The sequence below is a fragment of the Anabas testudineus genome, chromosome 10 (assembly GCF_900324465.2).
Source record: "Anabas testudineus chromosome 10, fAnaTes1.2, whole genome shotgun sequence".
In the NCBI taxonomy this organism is placed as follows: domain Eukaryota; kingdom Metazoa; phylum Chordata; class Actinopteri; order Anabantiformes; family Anabantidae; genus Anabas; species Anabas testudineus.
The window spans coordinates 11,452,431-11,469,013 of record NC_046619.1 but is presented as its reverse complement, the minus strand read 5'-3'; the positions used below and the strand labels follow the sequence as shown (position 1 = coordinate 11,469,013).

Genomic DNA, 16,583 nt, shown 5'->3' with positions numbered 1-16,583 from the left:
AATTTGGGGAAAAAATGTTAAAGGACAGGAGTCCAAGATACAAGTCCATTAAAAACCTTTACAAATAGCAGGTGGAGATTACTGGTATACACAATATGAGCTTATTAGAAAATGGGAAACAGGTGAAGATGGAAGCTGGATGACCCGCAGGTGGCTGAATGGCAGGATGCAGGAAAAAGTCAAAGATGTCAAACATCAACATAAAGAGTTCAAAGGCTAAGACATGTCAGGTCAATACAATTTGGTACTGTTTCTTGTGCCCAATACTGTCGAGTCGCAAAGCATAAAGGCTTACCTCTTCAGAAGTGCGTCTCCTGTCAGGAAGTACTAGAGTATTGGCATGGCTGCCTGGGACTATAGTAGATCCTATACTCATCCTGGGTCCAACTAACATGTACCGTTTGTCTCCAGATCTGTACTGGATGCTGTGACACAGTGTCCCGTCATAATTTGGTTCTTGGAGGTATTTAGAAGTATAGTCTGTGGACTTTGAACACTGCATTGCAATGAGCACAATGATGCTGATGAGAAAAAGGACTGAAACTGAGCCCAAAGTGATCATGAGATAAAAAGTCACATTATTGTCCTCGTCGTGTTTGGCTGAACTTTTAACATCAGAAGCTGCAAAAGCCTCTTTAGGCTCCACAACTTTAACAAGCACAGTAGCTGTTGCTGACAGGGAGACGTTGCCATTGTCTTTGACCAGTATGACCAGTTTATGCTGAGCCTCGTCTGTCTCTGTGAATGATCGAAGGGTTCTGATCTGTCCTGTATAGCGGTCCAAACCAAAGAGACTGTGGTCAGTAAGTTCCTGCAGTGAAAACAGTAACCAGCCGTTATATCCTATATCAGCGTCATAGGCTCGGACTTTAGTCACCAAGTGTCCTGCGTTCACATTGCGGGGAATCTCCTCCACACCTTCAGCAGAACCATTGGAGCTGACTGGATACAGGATGACTGGAGCGTTGTCGTTCTGATCCAGAATGAACACGTTCACTGTCACGTTGCTGCTCAGTGACGGACTTCCTGAATCTGAGGCCACAACTTGGAACTGGAAAGTTTTCACAGTCTCAAAGTCAAAACTTTTTAGAGCTGATATTTGTCCGTTTTCCGAATTGACATTAAGGAAAGACGTTATGTCATTCATACTTCCTTCTCTTATGATATGGTACGAAATCACTGCGTTGTCATTCAAGTCGTTGTCTGTTGCACTTACAGAAAATATTGACCTCCCAGCAACATTATTTTCTACGATATAAAATTGTAAAATGGTTTGTTCGAAATGTGGGCTGTTGTCATTTATATCTGATATCTGAATGTTCAGAGTTTTGAATGTGGATAATGGAGGTTCACCACAGTCAGTGGCTTTTATTGTTATTTCATAATGTGGTACCGCCTCTCGATCCAAAACCCCTTTAGTGACAACTGAATATGTGTTTTCCTTATAGGATGGCTTTAATTCAAAAGGTACGTCACCGACTATGTGTGAAATAATTTTTCCATTGATACCTGAGTCAATGTCCCTCACACTGAGGAGTGAGATAACTGTACCAGGCTTTGAATCTTCAGAAACTGTATTTGACAGTGAAGTTACTTCTATATCCGGAGGATTATCATTGACATCTTTTATCTTTATAATAACTCTACATTCACCCGTCAATGGAGGTGTTCCTTTATCTGATGCCTCAATGTCCAGTTCATATAAATCGTTTTCTTCAAAGTCCACTTTTCCTTTTACACTGATCTCTCCTGTCACTTTGTCTAATTCAAAAATATCATAGACTTTTGGCCTCAGTGTTTTTCCAAGGCTGTACTCAATCTCTCCATTTGGTCCTTCATCATAGTCAGTCGCATTCATCTGAAATATTAAACTGCCAACTGGAACATTTTCTTGTATTGTAATTTGGTAAATCTCTTGACTAAATATTGGACGATTATCATTACTGTCAAGAACAATAATAGAAACATTTAGTGTGTCTGATCTCTGAGGCTTACCTCCATCGACTGCTGTGACCAGAAGCATGTGTTTGTTCTTTTGTTCTCTGTCTAAAGATTTCTTCAGGACTAAAAATGGGATTTTGTCCACGTCAGTCTGACGGATGTTTACTTCAAAATGATCATTTGATGTTAAAGTGTAAGTACGAATAGAATTAATTCCAGCATCTGGATCACGAGCAGTGTGCAGTTGAAACCGTTTTCCAGGTAAAGTTTGTTCTGCTATTTCGAAGGTCTGTTCCTTCTGGGGGAAAATAGGAGAGTGGTCATTTACATCAGTAATTTCTACTACTACATAGTGTATTTCTAGGGGATTTTCAACAAGGATTTTTAACTCCATTAGGCACGCACCGCGGCCCTGACAGAGCTCTTCTCTGTCGATATGACCATTGACGTACAATACCCCATTATTCTGGTTTACTTCGAAAATAGCTTCTTTAGTTCCAGACACGACACGGAAACGCCGATCGGTCAAAGAGGCGATGTCAAGTCCAAGATCCTTGGCAACATTTCCAACAATCGTTCCGTCCTTAACCTCCTCAGGAATAGAGTATCTTATTTGAGCTAAAGCCTGTTTTCCGAGAAGCAGCGAAAGAGCCGAATAAAAAACAAACCAGCAGCAGTCCATCGTTCGAGTTTTTCTGCCGGTCCCCATCGTTATCCAACAGCACACATATACACAGAAACCCGCCAATGCGACTAATGTTTACTTCACCACTATTAAATGTTGCATATTTATAGAACGCAAAGCATCTATGAGCTGGTGTGCTTGATCCAAACGCCTTCTTGCCTCTGTTCAGTAGGAAACAAAAGCCTTACAAGGGGAGGGACAAAGCCCTCAGTGTTTCTTGATGTAATAGTGACACCCAGAGGAAAAATCCTAATGTAAACTTGCATTAATTCTCTGTGCTTTAAGCTTAAAAAAGGCAAATTCAGCTTATTCTCATTCTCATTCTCTCTCAGTCTCTCTCTCTCTCTATCCCTCTACTCACTCCACTCACAAACCAAAGACATCGATGTCTTACACTTTTATAAAGGCTTTTATAAAGGCTTTCAGAACCATGGACAGCGTAAAATTTTAGCATTTCAAGCGTTGCTAAAATAAAGTAGAAACAAATCTTATATTTCTCCAGCCAAAAAAAAAAAAACAATACCGATTTTAAATATATCACAACCAAACTTTAGTATATTGGACAGCGGAACAAAATATTCTACACTGCACGAAATACACAGTCAACAAAGTAAAGAAGGGGGTCATTGATTTTTCTTAGGCAATACCCACAGGAACAATATTTTCTACCACGTAATTATTTATTGCTAGGATGATAAATACTTTTCCATATGCAAGTTATGCGTTAGTTTAAGATTGGGCTTACCTCTTCAGAAGTGCGTCTCCTGTCAGGAAGTACTAGTGTATTCGCATGGCTGCCTGGGACTATAGTGGATCCTATACTCATCCTGGGTCCAACTAACATGTACCGTTTGTCTCCAGATCTGTACTGGATGCTGTGACACAGTGTCCCGTCATAATTTGGTTCTTGGAGGTATTTAGAAGTATAGTCTGTGGACTTTGAACACTGCATTGCAATGAGCACAATGATGCTGATGAGAAAAAGGACTGAAACTGAGCCCAAAGTGATCATGAGATAAAAAGTCACATTATTGTCCTCGTCGTGTTTGGCTGAACTTTTAACATCAGAAGCTGCAAAAGCCTCTTTAGGCTCCACAACTTTAACAAGCACAGTAGCTGATGCTGACAGGGAGACGTTGCCATTGTCTTTCACCAGTATGACCAGTTTATGCTGAGCCTCGTCTGTCTCTGTGAATGATCGAAGGGTTCTGATCTGTCCTGTATAGCGGTCCAAACCAAAGAGACTGTGGTCAGTAAGTTCCTGCAGTGAAAACAGTAACCAGCCGTTATATCCTATATCAGCGTCATAGGCTCGGACTTTAGTCACCAAGTGTCCTGCGTTCACATTGCGGGGAATCTCCTCCACACCTTCAGCAGAACCATTGGAGCTGACTGGATACAGGATGACTGGAGCGTTGTCGTTCTGATCCAGAATGAACACGTTCACTGTCACGTTGCTGCTCAGTGACGGACTTCCTGAATCTGAGGCCACAACTTGGAACTGGAAAGTTTTCACAGTCTCAAAGTCAAAACTTTTTAGCGCGGTTATTTGTCCGTTATCTGAATTGATATTCAGAAAAGAAGCCATGTCATTATTACTTCCTTCTCCTCTAACTATACTATAAGACACTACTGCATTGTCGTTTAAGTCTTTGTCTAATGCACTCACAGAAAATATTGATGCTCCAGCAGCATTGTTTTCCTTCATATACAACTGCAGAGGACTGTGTGAAAACATGGGGATGTTATCATTCACGTCGGATACATCGATACTCAACGTCTTTTGCGTGGAAAGAGGGGGCTCACCACAGTCTGTAGCTGTTATTAAAATGTCATAATGTGACACCGTTTCTCTGTCAAGTGTCTCTTTAGTCACTAATGAATACATGTTTTCTTTAAATGACGGCTTTAATTCAAATGGCACATTTTCTGTGAGACTGCATATGACTTTTCCATTCAGACCGGCATCAACGTCCGTAACACTAATGAGAGAAATCACGGTTCCGTGTTTTGAATCTTCTGGGACCATGCTGGATAACGATGTCACCTCAATCTCTGGTTTATTGTCGTTTACATCTTGAATTTTTATAATGACTCTACAGTCAGTTGTCATTGGAGGCTGACCTTTGTCCGAAGCCTGGATATCTAATTTGAAAACATCAGCTATCTCATAGTCAATTTGTCCGTTCACTCGAATTTCTCCCACATTTCTGTCCAGACTGAATAGTCGTAAGACGTCGGAATTAATGTCACTACCGAAGGCATACTCAACATCCCCATTAGCGCCCTCATCGAGATCCGTTGCCTGGACCTTCATCACAATCGTACCTAATGCAACGTTTTCTGCTAATACAGTAGAATAAACCTCTTTAGAAAAGATAGGTCTGTTATCATTGTTATCAAGAACTCTTATTGTGAGGTTTAAATTTGCTGATTTTGGCGGTGTTCCTCCGTCTATAGCGGTTAAAATCAAACTGTGGCTGGATTTCTGTTCCCTGTCCAACGGCCTCTGCAACACTAGGAAAGGTATTTTATCCTCTCCCCTATCTCGGATCTCAAGATGAAAATGGTCATTTGCACTAAGTTTGTAGCGCTGAACGGAATTTATTCCAACATCTGGATCACGTGCACCTGGTAACTGAAACCGTGCTCCCGGTAATGTCGTTTCTGCTATTTCTATTAGCTTTTCTTTCTCCACAAAACTCGGTATGTGGTCATTAGTGTCCATTATTTCCACTGTGACGTAATGGATTTCAAGCGGATTTTCCAGAACGATTTTCAGATCTATTAAACAGGCACCATTTCTGTCGCACATCTGTTCTCGGTCGATATTCTTGTGAACATGCAAAACCCCATTGTTCGGGTTTACCTCGAAAAGCGCGTCCTGAGCCCCAGACACAATCCGAAATCGCCTGTTTACCAGTGAACTCACTTCCAGGCCCAAATCCTTGGCCACATTTCCAACAATAGTCCCCACCTTAACTTCCTCTGGAGTGGAATATTTTATCTGAGCAGAAACCAGCTCAGTGAAACAAAACAACAGAGAGAAAAGCAGGGGGCGCGAACAAGACATCGTTCCTCCTTCTTATCCTTTGTCCCTTTTGCTGTTATCAATTTAAATTAACATCCACATTTAGCTTCCACTTAAAACACATCCATTCGTCCTGAGATTGTCTGTCAGAAAAAGCACTGGGGTCGTAAAGGTGCAGATAACAAAACCGAAAACGATGACATTCGTTGTGGCTTAGCTGAAAACTGGTCGTTGTGAAAGGGGCTGAGTCTATTTTGACTGAAGCAGCACCAGTTCCCTTATGTAACACTGACACCCAGTGCACCAAATGAGTGCCTACACATCGTATAAAAAAGAGCCATTACATTGAATAGACACCTCTCATGTATACAATTCGGTCTCACGATAGACTCAACAATTACTTTAAAGTAAATACTCGGGCTGGTTGACAGCATAAACAGTGTGAGGAACGCTTATTAGTTCTTAAGTTTTTCAACTTCAGCATTGGACTGTGGAAACCAATACACTAGGGACAAATATTCAGCACAACGGAAAACGTGAAGACCTTAGTCTAACCACCCCACGCAGCGTAACAAGCTCGTTCTTCAACTCTAGAAAAATGTCCCATTATAAATCCCGACAACGAGACGTCAGCACCATGGACAGCGGCACAAAATATAATAGGTATCTGACGGTGCTGCGCTGAAAAACCTGAACACATTTTGCATATTTAAGGAGGTAACCATTGGACATTGCCAAAACCTTGGCCAAATCTTTAGGTACATAATATAATTTAATAGGTAAAAAATTATGTTCAAACTACCTCAATGTTTTATCAGCAGATATATGTAAACCAAAACAAGTGATGCATTACTTCTAAATTTGTCTTACCTCTTCAGATGTCCTCCTCCTGTCAGGAAGTACTAGAGTATTGGCATGGCTGCCTGGGACTATAGTGGATCCTATACTCATCCTGGGTCCAACTAACATGTACCGTTTGTCTCCAGATCTGTACTGGATGCTGTGACACAGTGTCCCGTCATAATTTGGTTCTTGGAGGTATTTAGAAGTATAGTCTGTGGACTTTGAACACTGCATTGCAATGAGCACAATGATGCTGATGAGAAAAAGAACTGAAACTGAGCCCAAAGTGATCATGAGATAAAAAGTCACATTATTGTCCTCGTCGTGTTTGGCTGAACTTTTAACATCAGAAGCTGCAAAAGCCTCTTTAGGCTCCACAACTTTAACAAGCACAGTAGCTGTTGCTGACAGGGAGACGTTGCCATTGTCTTTCACCAGTATGACTAGTTTATGTTGAGCCTCGTCTGTCTCTGTGAAGGATCGAAGGGTTCTGATCTGTCCTGTATAGCGGTCCAAACCAAAGAGACTGTGGTCAGTAAGTTCCTGCAGTGAAAACAGTAACCAGCCGTTATATCCTATATCAGCGTCATAGGCTCGGACTTTAGTCACCAAGTGTCCTGCGTTCACATTGCGGGGAATCTCCTCCACACCTTCAGCAGAACCATTGGAGCTGACTGGATACAGGATGACTGGAGCGTTGTCGTTCTGATCCAGAATGAACACGTTCACTGTCACGTTGCTGCTCAGTGACGGACTTCCTGAATCTGAGGCCACAACTTGGAACTGGAAAGTTTTCATAGTCTCAAAGTCAAAACTTTTTAGCGCGGTTATTTGTCCGTTATCTGAATTGATGTTTAAAAATGCTGCAGTTTTAACTTTACTGTTTTCCTCTCTAACAATATGATAAGTCAAAGCCGCGTTTTCATTCAAGTCTTTGTCTGAAGCAGTAACTGAAAATATTGGGTTACCTGGCACATTATTTTCTACCAGGTAAAGTTCAAGTGGATTATGCAGAAACTCGGGGTTGTTATCATTCATATCTGCTACATCAATGCTCAGCGTTTTCGATGTAGACAGAGGAGGCTGACCACAATCTGTGGCTTTTATTTCTATTTCATAGTGCGACATTAATTCGCGATCTAAACGCTGTTTCAAAACTAAAGAGTACATATTATCTTGAAATGATGGTTTTAATTCAAACGGGATATTTCCTGAAATTTTACTTTTTACTTTTCCGTTTAAACCGGCGTCTTTGTCCGTAATGCTAATAAGAGCCACCACAGTCCCAGGTTTTGAATCTTCAGACACCATCTTTGACAGAGATGTCACTTCTATTTCAGGTTTGTTGTCATTTTCGTCCAGTACTTTGATGATCACTCTGCAGTCTGTACTCATTGGAGGTTGCCCTTTGTCAGTGGCATGGACATCTAATTTATAAACATCAACCTTCTCGAAGTCAATTTCACCTTTTACTCTAATTTCACCAGTGTCTTTGTCCAAGGTAAACATGTCAAATAAATTGGCCTCAAGTTCGTCACCGAAAAAATATTCAATTTCTCCATTTGCACCATCATCAATGTCAGTTGCATTAACACTAATTACACTTGTATCTGCAGGTACGTTTTCAGGTATTGTTACTGAATACACTTCTTGACTAAATACGGGATGGTTATCATTAGAATCAAGCACAATGACTGTGACATTAAGAGTCCCTGATCTCGGTGGATTTCCACCGTCAGCTGCTGTTAGTGTCAAATTGAGCTCATAGTTCTTCTCCCGATCCAGAGACTTCTGCAAGACTAAGAACGGTATTTTGTCATCTCCTCGCTCTCGAATTTGTATACTGAAATATTCATTGTGATTTAATTTATACGCACGCACAGTATTAGCGACAACATCTGGGTCATGCGCAGTAGGTAGCTGGAAGCGTCTACCTATGAGTGTGGATTCAGGTATTTCCAGTATTTTTTCGTGCTCTTGAAAGCTCGGTGAATTATCGTTTACATCTATTATCTCCACTCCAACATAATGTATCTCCATGGGACTCTCAGCTACTATTTTCAGGTTTACTAAACAAGGCGAAACGTTTTCACAGAGCTCCTCTCGGTCGATGTTTTTACGCACATACAGGACGCCATTGTTCTGGTTTACTGCAAACTGAGCATCTTCACTTCCAGAGACGATACGAAACTGTCTTTCTTCCAAAGAGCTGATGTCCAATCCTAGATCCTTGGCGATATTTCCAACAACAGATCCCACTTTTACTTCCTCTGGAACTGAATATTTAATCTGAGCTGAAACCCGCTCCACGCAGCTGAGCACCACAGAAAGACTGAATACTACCCACCAGTACTGTGGTCCTCGTCTTTGTTTTTCTACTCCCATTGTCTCCACTTTGAGCTGTTGATTGTAAGTGTTATATGAACTCACAGACCGTTTGGAAGAAGAACTGTCTCAGTCCCATTATATTCCTTTGAAAAAGTCGTCATATGTTCAACTGATCCATGCACAAATGTATCTACGACGATCCTCGTCTCTGCTGAACGCAGACCGTCTCTATTCTTGAAATCTGAACACAAGCCCTCCGAAAGGGGCAGGACCAATGCTACTATACAACAGTTTTTGGTGATTAGATACTGACACCTGGTGGTCTCCGTACAGAATATCTTCATTTAAACCTAAATCTTAACATAAAAGACAAAATCTTTGTGATTTAAATTTGCAACTTCTGAACTCCAACGTAGTTTAAAGGCAAGTTACAACTTATAGTTGTTTATTCATGGTATGCGATCATAACAGTATACAAATTGTTCATTAGGCATTCGTGCTTTCATGTGTTATCAGCATTAAAATTATCATTAGTATTTTTAATATCTTTATGGCCTGAATACATGCAGTCCAGATGCAATTCAATACTCAGGTTCCAGCGTGTGCTAGACTCTTACAATGTGCATCCATAGGAACCAGAACCTTGGAATGTGGAAAAAATACATTACATACAGCACAATACAAAGCACTCAGTGTGACGACTTCATAGAAAATGGGCTTCAATATCAATCATACAGTCCTTGAGATCAATAACTGATATAGACAAAACTTGAAATCTAAACTTATACCCCGGAGCACTGTAGCATGACTCACTGTCAGCACCATGGACAGTGCTACAAAATAAACACATGTATGGGGCATGTAGCTAATTTCACAGAGTAATCTGAATATGTAGCTCAGTAAATAAGATCCGAACTGAAACTCAAATACCAACTTGAACATTACCAAATTGTGACCAACACCACCAATCAACACTTCATCACCTTGGAGCAACGACAAGTGAAAACATTTCCAAAAGTAGCCATATATGTTTAATTGTAAGCGAAAAAAAATTTCATCAACTTAATTCAAAACATATTCTTACCTCTTCAGATGTACTCCTCCTGTCAGGAAGTACTAGTGTATTCGCATGGCTGCCTGGGACTATAGTGGATCCTATACTCATCCTGGGTCCAACTAACATGTACCGTTTGTCTCCAGATCTGTACTGGATGCTGTGACACAGTGTCCCGTCATAATTTGGTTCTTGGAGGTATTTAGAAGTATAGTCTGTGGACTTTGAACACTGCATTGCAACGAGCACAATGATGCTGATGAGAAAAAGTACTGAAACAGAGCCCAAAGTGATCATGAGATAAAATGTCACATTATTGTCCTCGTCGTGTTTGGCTGAACTTTTAACATCAGAAGCTGCAAAAGCCTCTTTAGGCTCCACAACTTTAACAAGCACAGTAGCTGTTGCTGACAGGGACACGTTGCCATTGTCTTTCACCAGTATGACCAGTTTATGCTGAGCCTCGTCTGTCTCTGTGAATGATCGAAGGGTTCTGATCTGTCCTGTATAGCGGTCCAAACCAAAGAGACTGTGGTCAGTAAGTTCCTGCAGTGAAAACAGTAACCAGCCGTTATATCCTATATCAGCGTCATAGGCCCGGACTTTAGTCACCAAGTGTCCTGCGTTCACATTGCGGGGAATCTCCTCCACACCTTCAGCAGAACCATTGGAGCTGACTGGATACAGGATGACTGGAGCGTTGTCGTTCTGATCCAGAATGAACACGTTCACTGTGACGTTGCTGCTCAGTGACGGACTTCCTGAATCTGAGGCCACAACTTGGAACTGGAAAGTTTTCACTGTCTCAAAGTCAAAACTTTTTAGAGCTGATATTTGTCCCGTTTCCGAATTGACATTCAGGAAAGAAGACATATCACCCTGAAGCCCATTACCTCTCACAATGTGGTATGTAAGTGCTGCATTTTCGTTCAAATCATTATCAGTTGCACTTACAGAAAATATAGATGATCCCGGAGTATTGTTTTCTACCAAATACAGCTCAAATGGATTCTGACTAAAATTTGGTTTGTTGTCATTTACATCTGACACCTGAACACTCAGGGTTTTTACTATAGAAAGTGGAGGTTGACCACAATCAGTTGCTGTTATTATGATGTCATAATGAGACACATTTTCTCGGTCTAAACGTCCCCTTGTGACTAGAGAGTACATGTTTTCCTCGATGGATGGCGTCAAATCAAACGGAACATTATTCAAAATGTTGCAAATAACTTTTCCATTAACACCAGAATCTCTGTCCGTGACACTAATGAGAGAAATAACAGATCCGGGGTTTGAATCCTCTGGGACAACGTTGGACAGCGATGTTACTTCAATATCTGGCTTGTTATCATTCACATCTTTTATTTTTATCACAACTCGACTCTCGGCTGTCCAGGGTGGCTGCCCTTTATCGGAAGCCTGTAGCTCTAGTCTGTAAAGCTCCGTATCTTCAAAGTCCACTTTTCCTTTAACGCGAATCTCACCAGTGACACTGTTTAATTCAAATGTGTCATACACTTTTTTCTTTTGTGTTTTTCCAAAACTGTATTCAATTTCGCTATTTGAACCTTCATCTGAATCTGTAGCGTTTAATTGCATTACAAGAGTTCCAATCGGTGCATTTTCTTCTAATGACACCGTATATATATCTTTGCTGAACACAGGACGGTTATCATTTGCATCTAGCACAGTGATAGTTAAATTCAGGCTCCCAGATTTCGATGGACTGCCCCCATCAATAGATGTTAACACTAAGTGATGCTCCACTTTTTGCTCCCTGTCTAGAGGCTTTTTCAGCACCAGAAACGGTATCTTGTCCTCCTCACTGTCTCTGACTTCAACATCAAAAAGATCATTTGGGCTCAACTTATATAAACGAACTGACAATGTGCCGACATCAGGATCTCTAGCTGCATGAATTTTGAACCGAGTACCGGGAGGAGTATGCTCTACTATTTCCAGTCGCTGCTCGTTTTCTGGAAAAGTCGGCGAATGATCATTAACATCGGTTATTTCAACGCCGACGTAGTGTATTTCCAATGGGTTTTCAACTACAACCTTCAGGTTTATTAAACAAATCGTGGTTTCTTCACACAGCTGTTCGCGGTCTAATTTTTCCCCAACATACAACACTCCATTGTTCTGATTTAGCTGAAACAGAGCATGATTTGGACCCGAAACAATACGAAACCGTCTGTCGGTCAAAGTGCTCAGATCAAGCCCTAAATCCTTGGCAACATTTCCAACAGGAGATCGCACTTGAACTTCTTCTGGAACAGAGTATCTTAGCTGAGCTAGAATCCCCTCATTGAAGCACAGCAACAAAATCCCGGCAACCCACCAGCAGTTAACTCGGCGCCTTTGTCCTTGTTCTCCCATTGCGAAGCAGAAAAGAAGGCTGGCTTTGAAGAAAATGCAATGATCCATCTCCTCATCGACCGAATCCAATTAGATCCATCTCATCATATTCAAATAGATCAGTTCCTACAAACATTAACCGCTACTCATGTTACTTAAAACAAAGCCTACGATGTGTATACCGCCAGCATACCACTTCCATCAGGGATACACCAGAGATGGGCAGGGCCTGAGGTGATTGATCAAAACAATCATTATCTAGGCCACAATGACACCATGTGGCTAGTGGGCTACAATACAATACGAAATCAGTATGTCATTCACCATGTTCTTCATTTTTCTTATTGCCCTATAAAAAAGCAATAAAGGAGGAAACGGTGAGTAAAAACATTAAAAGGTTTCCCATGGTCCCACTCTGTGGAAGACAATAAATCTACTTTCTCTACCGAGTCATTTACTTGCTCGGTATTCTTGTGTGGGACTCCAGTGGGTGGTTATTGAACACTGAATCGGACAAACACAATGACAAACTTTCAAATAGCTACATGAGTTGTTTGCATACAGTGTTAAATAACATGTCACACTGTTAAATTCCGTTTGTGTGATTTCACCAGAACAGAACAGAATAAAAGGCACGAGCTGTAAATCTCTTCCAAGACTCCATTCAGTCACACCAATTATTCATCTTAATTAACTCAAAACACATGGGCTGACCTAATTGTACCAACTGAAAAGAGAATCCAATGTCATTAAGATTAACAGACGAAGTGACCATTCACTTATTTCTAACACAGTTGTGTAGAAGAACACGAGCAAAATTTCAGAACCACGGACAGCGCAATACCACGTTAACCGGGGGAAGACAACAATAATAATGATTTTATAGTGTGTGAAAGTTTATGTTGTAAAGAGAATAATTGCAAACACTTACCTCTTCAGATGTCCTCCTCCTGTCAGGAAGTACTAGTGTATTCGCATGGCTGCCTGGGACTATAGTGGATCCTATACTCATCCTGGGTCCAACTAACATGTACCGTTTGTCTCCAGATCTGTACTGGATGCTGTGACACAGTGTCCCGTCATAATTTGGTTCTTGGAGGTATTTAGAAGTATAGTCTGTGGACTTTGAACACTGCATTGCAATGAGCACAATGATGCTGATGAGAAAAAGGACTGAAACTGAGCCCAAAGTGATCATGAGATAAAAAGTCACATTATTGTCCTCGTCGTGTTTGGCTGAACTTTTAACATCAGAAGCTGCAAAAGCCTCTTTAGGCTCCACAACTTTAACAAGCACAGTAGCTGTTGCTGACAGTGACACGTTGCCATTGTCTTTCACCAGTATGACCAGTTTATGCTGAGCCTCGTCTGTCTCTGTGAATGATCGAAGGGTTCTGATCTGTCCTGTATAGCGGTCCAAACCAAAGAGACTGTGGTCAGTAAGTTCCTGCAGTGAAAACAGTAACCAGCCGTTATATCCTATATCAGCGTCATAGGCTCGGACTTTAGTCACCAAGTGTCCTGCGTTCACATTGCGGGGAATCTCCTCCACACCTTCAGCAGAACCATTGGAGCTGACTGGATACAGGATGACTGGAGCGTTGTCGTTCTGATCCAGAATGAACACGTTCACTGTCACGTTGCTGCTCAGTGACGAACTTCCTGAATCTGTGGCCACAACTTGGAACTGGAAAGTTTTCACTGTCTCAAAGTCAAAACTTTTTAAAGCTGAAATCGTGCCATTGGCTTCATTTATATTTAAAAAGGAGGTGAGAGCAGGACCTGGACTCTTTCGGTTGAGTGAATATGTGACCACGGCATTTTCACCTCCATCAGCATCTGTTGCGCTCACTGAAAATATTGACATGCCGGCCTTGTTATTTTCAGGAACATAGAAATTATACGGGCTTTCAGTAAACTTTGGACTATTATCATTCACATCTAGCACATTGACCTGTATCACTTTAGTAGATGACAGGGCTGGACTCCCTAAATCCTTAGCTGTTATTGTAATATTATACATATGTACTCTCTCCTTATCTAGTACGTCCTTTGTGACCAAAGAGTACGATTGTCCGTCGGGGGATGGTTTTAAGTCAAAAGGTAAATTACCAGGTACACTGCACACCACCTGTCCGTTCACACCTGAGTCAAGGTCCGTCACACCCATCAACGCCACCACCGTGCCGGGAGACGCATCCTCTGGAATGCGACTTGAAAGAGATGTGATTTCTATTTCTGGCTTGTTGTCGTTCACGTCTTCCACTCTGACAACCACATTGCAGTGTGTGGACAAAGACACGGCGCCTTTGTCCGCTGCCAGTACCTTAATCTCGTACACTTGCTTTTCTTCATAGTCAAGGCTTCCTTTCACTGTTAGTTTGCCGGTTCTACTGTCCAAATCAAACGGCTCAGATGACAGTCCTCTAAGTTTACTTCTTAAATAATACTCGATCTCCCCGTTCATCCCTTCGTCTGAGTCAGACGCATTGACTGTCAGTAGAAATGTCCCCACAGCTGCGTTTTCTTTAATAGTTACGGAGTATTTTTGTTGATCGCAAACGGGTGAATTATCATTTACGTCAGACACAATAACAGTTATATTAATGGTAGCAGATTTTGATGGTTTTCCGCCATCTGTAGCTGTTAGTAGTAAATGGTGTTGAGCTGTTTGTTCTCTGTCTAAAGGTCGCTGTAATATCAGGAATGGCACCTTCCCATCTTCCCCAAATTCCTCAGTTTCCAAGCGAAAATACTGGTTATGGTGCAGCTTGTATGACTGAAGGGAATTTAAACCAACATCCAAATCGTGCGCTCCTTCAATTTGAAACCGAGATGCAACTATGGCGGACTCCAGTACCTCTAATGTGTAATTTTCTTCGGGGAATTTCGGCGAATTGTCATTTACATCTACGACCTCAACTGTCACTTGGTGCATCTCCAGAGGATTTTCCACGACTGCTTTCAGATTTGTAATGCACGGAACCGTTTTCGCACACAGCTCCTCTCTGTCTATTCTCTGGTTCACTAACAAAACTCCATCTCGGGAATTAACCTTAAACAAATCCTGCTTTGTTCCTGATACAACACGAAGGTTTCTTTCCGATAGTCTTCCAAGATCTAACCCCAGGTCTTTGGCTACATTTCCAACTGCTGTGCCCGGTTTTAATTCTTCCTGAATAGAATACCGTATTTGAGCAGAAACCCCTTTCCAGCGAGTCCCAACCAGCAGTGTCAGATAAAAAGAAATCCACACACCCAGCCATTGTCCTGTTTTGCCCGTTATCGCCATTGTTTGGCAAAAGCCTTTTTAGAAACAGGGTAAAGTCCGTCCAGAGAGTTCCTTTGGGATTTTCAGTTTCCTCTTTTGTATACCATGCAAAGGTTTGCAAGGGGCATCATTGCAGGGGGAGGATGAAGGTTGTTTAGTCCGTTTCTTCCATCCGCCTCTTTGGGTTGTTACTGAATGTACATGAAAAGCATGCCCCCTCACACACACACACACACACACACACGTTTAAACGCCATGACAATATATGGTGTTACAGCACCACCTATTGTCAACATTCATGTGTGTTGACAAATCCTTAAAACACCAAATAATATTTCAAAAGAGAATTAAACTCCACTCTCAAAATCCCTCCTTGAGTTTAGTTGTTGGTTTTATTTTTGTCCCTTTGTTTCAGTGTCTGTTCTTCACAAGCAGCGGATGTTGTTAGTAGACCCAGTTAGTGGACCCAGTTGCAGAATGACAGCAGAAAAACGGAGTGAGATCTCCCACAAAAAAGATTCATTAACCAAAATACGTAATGAAAAATACAGAACAGACGAAATGTAACGTAACAAAAGAAAACCTCAAAGGAGGAACTAACTAAAGATCACTGCAAAAAGACAGGCAAACTAGAAACTGACTACTCTAAATGACAAACGAAGATACACAGTAAACAGGGAATAAAAGGAAATCAAAATCACAGCCACAGCTGGAAAAAACAGACAAAACTAAATCACAGCAAAAGCTGGGACTCACCAACAAAATAAACAGCCGCAACTGGCACTAACAAGGAACTAAAAACGCAGCTAGACGCTGGAACAAACAACAAAGCTAAACTACTACTAACACACAAGTAACTGTACTAACAGGACCAACAAACAGTGGAGGAAAAAGCCAGAGGTCGGGAAAAGGTGAAAGGAGGGAGAAGGAAACAAACGAGGTTGACAATTGACACACTAGCAAATGACCGACGGACAGACACCAACTTAAATTCAAGACACAGTAAAGGACAAACACAAGACACCTGCTAAAAAACACACACCTGCTGCCACTCAAACCAGCCAAGACA

The 16,583-nt window shown here is 41.5% G+C and overlaps 4 protein-coding genes across 4 annotated transcripts; all 4 read right to left on the bottom strand.

The window, feature by feature from the left end:
* Positions 1 to 226: 226 nt before the first annotated feature.
* Positions 227 to 2,650, bottom strand: LOC113160918 (protocadherin alpha-3-like). The gene has a single exon (XM_033326189.1). The coding sequence runs from the start codon at positions 2,648 to 2,650 to the stop codon at positions 227 to 229; it is 2,424 nt and encodes an 807-aa protein (XP_033182080.1).
* A 98-nt stretch (positions 2,651 to 2,748) lies between these two features.
* Positions 2,749 to 5,699, bottom strand: LOC117152917 (protocadherin alpha-8-like). Its single transcript, XM_033326188.1, has 3 exons — positions 3,372 to 5,699; positions 3,021 to 3,044; positions 2,749 to 2,787 (listed from the first exon to the last, which is right to left on the bottom strand). Exons 1-3 carry the CDS (start codon positions 5,697 to 5,699, stop codon positions 2,749 to 2,751), a joined length of 2,391 nt encoding a protein of 796 aa, XP_033182079.1.
* A 564-nt stretch (positions 5,700 to 6,263) lies between these two features.
* Positions 6,264 to 12,327, bottom strand: LOC113160917 (cadherin-23-like). The gene is made up of 3 exons (XM_033326187.1): positions 9,913 to 12,327; positions 6,528 to 8,900; positions 6,264 to 6,347 (listed from the first exon to the last, which is right to left on the bottom strand). The coding sequence occupies exons 1-3, from the start codon at positions 12,310 to 12,312 to the stop codon at positions 6,264 to 6,266; spliced, it is 4,857 nt and encodes a 1,618-aa protein (XP_033182078.1). The 5' UTR covers positions 12,313 to 12,327.
* Positions 12,328 to 12,697: 370 nt separating this feature from the next.
* Positions 12,698 to 15,535, bottom strand: LOC113160916 (protocadherin alpha-8-like). Its single transcript, XM_026358380.1, has 2 exons — positions 13,175 to 15,535; positions 12,698 to 12,784 (listed from the first exon to the last, which is right to left on the bottom strand). Exons 1-2 carry the CDS (start codon positions 15,533 to 15,535, stop codon positions 12,698 to 12,700), a joined length of 2,448 nt encoding a protein of 815 aa, XP_026214165.1.
* Between the last annotated feature and the right edge of the window lie 1,048 nt (positions 15,536 to 16,583).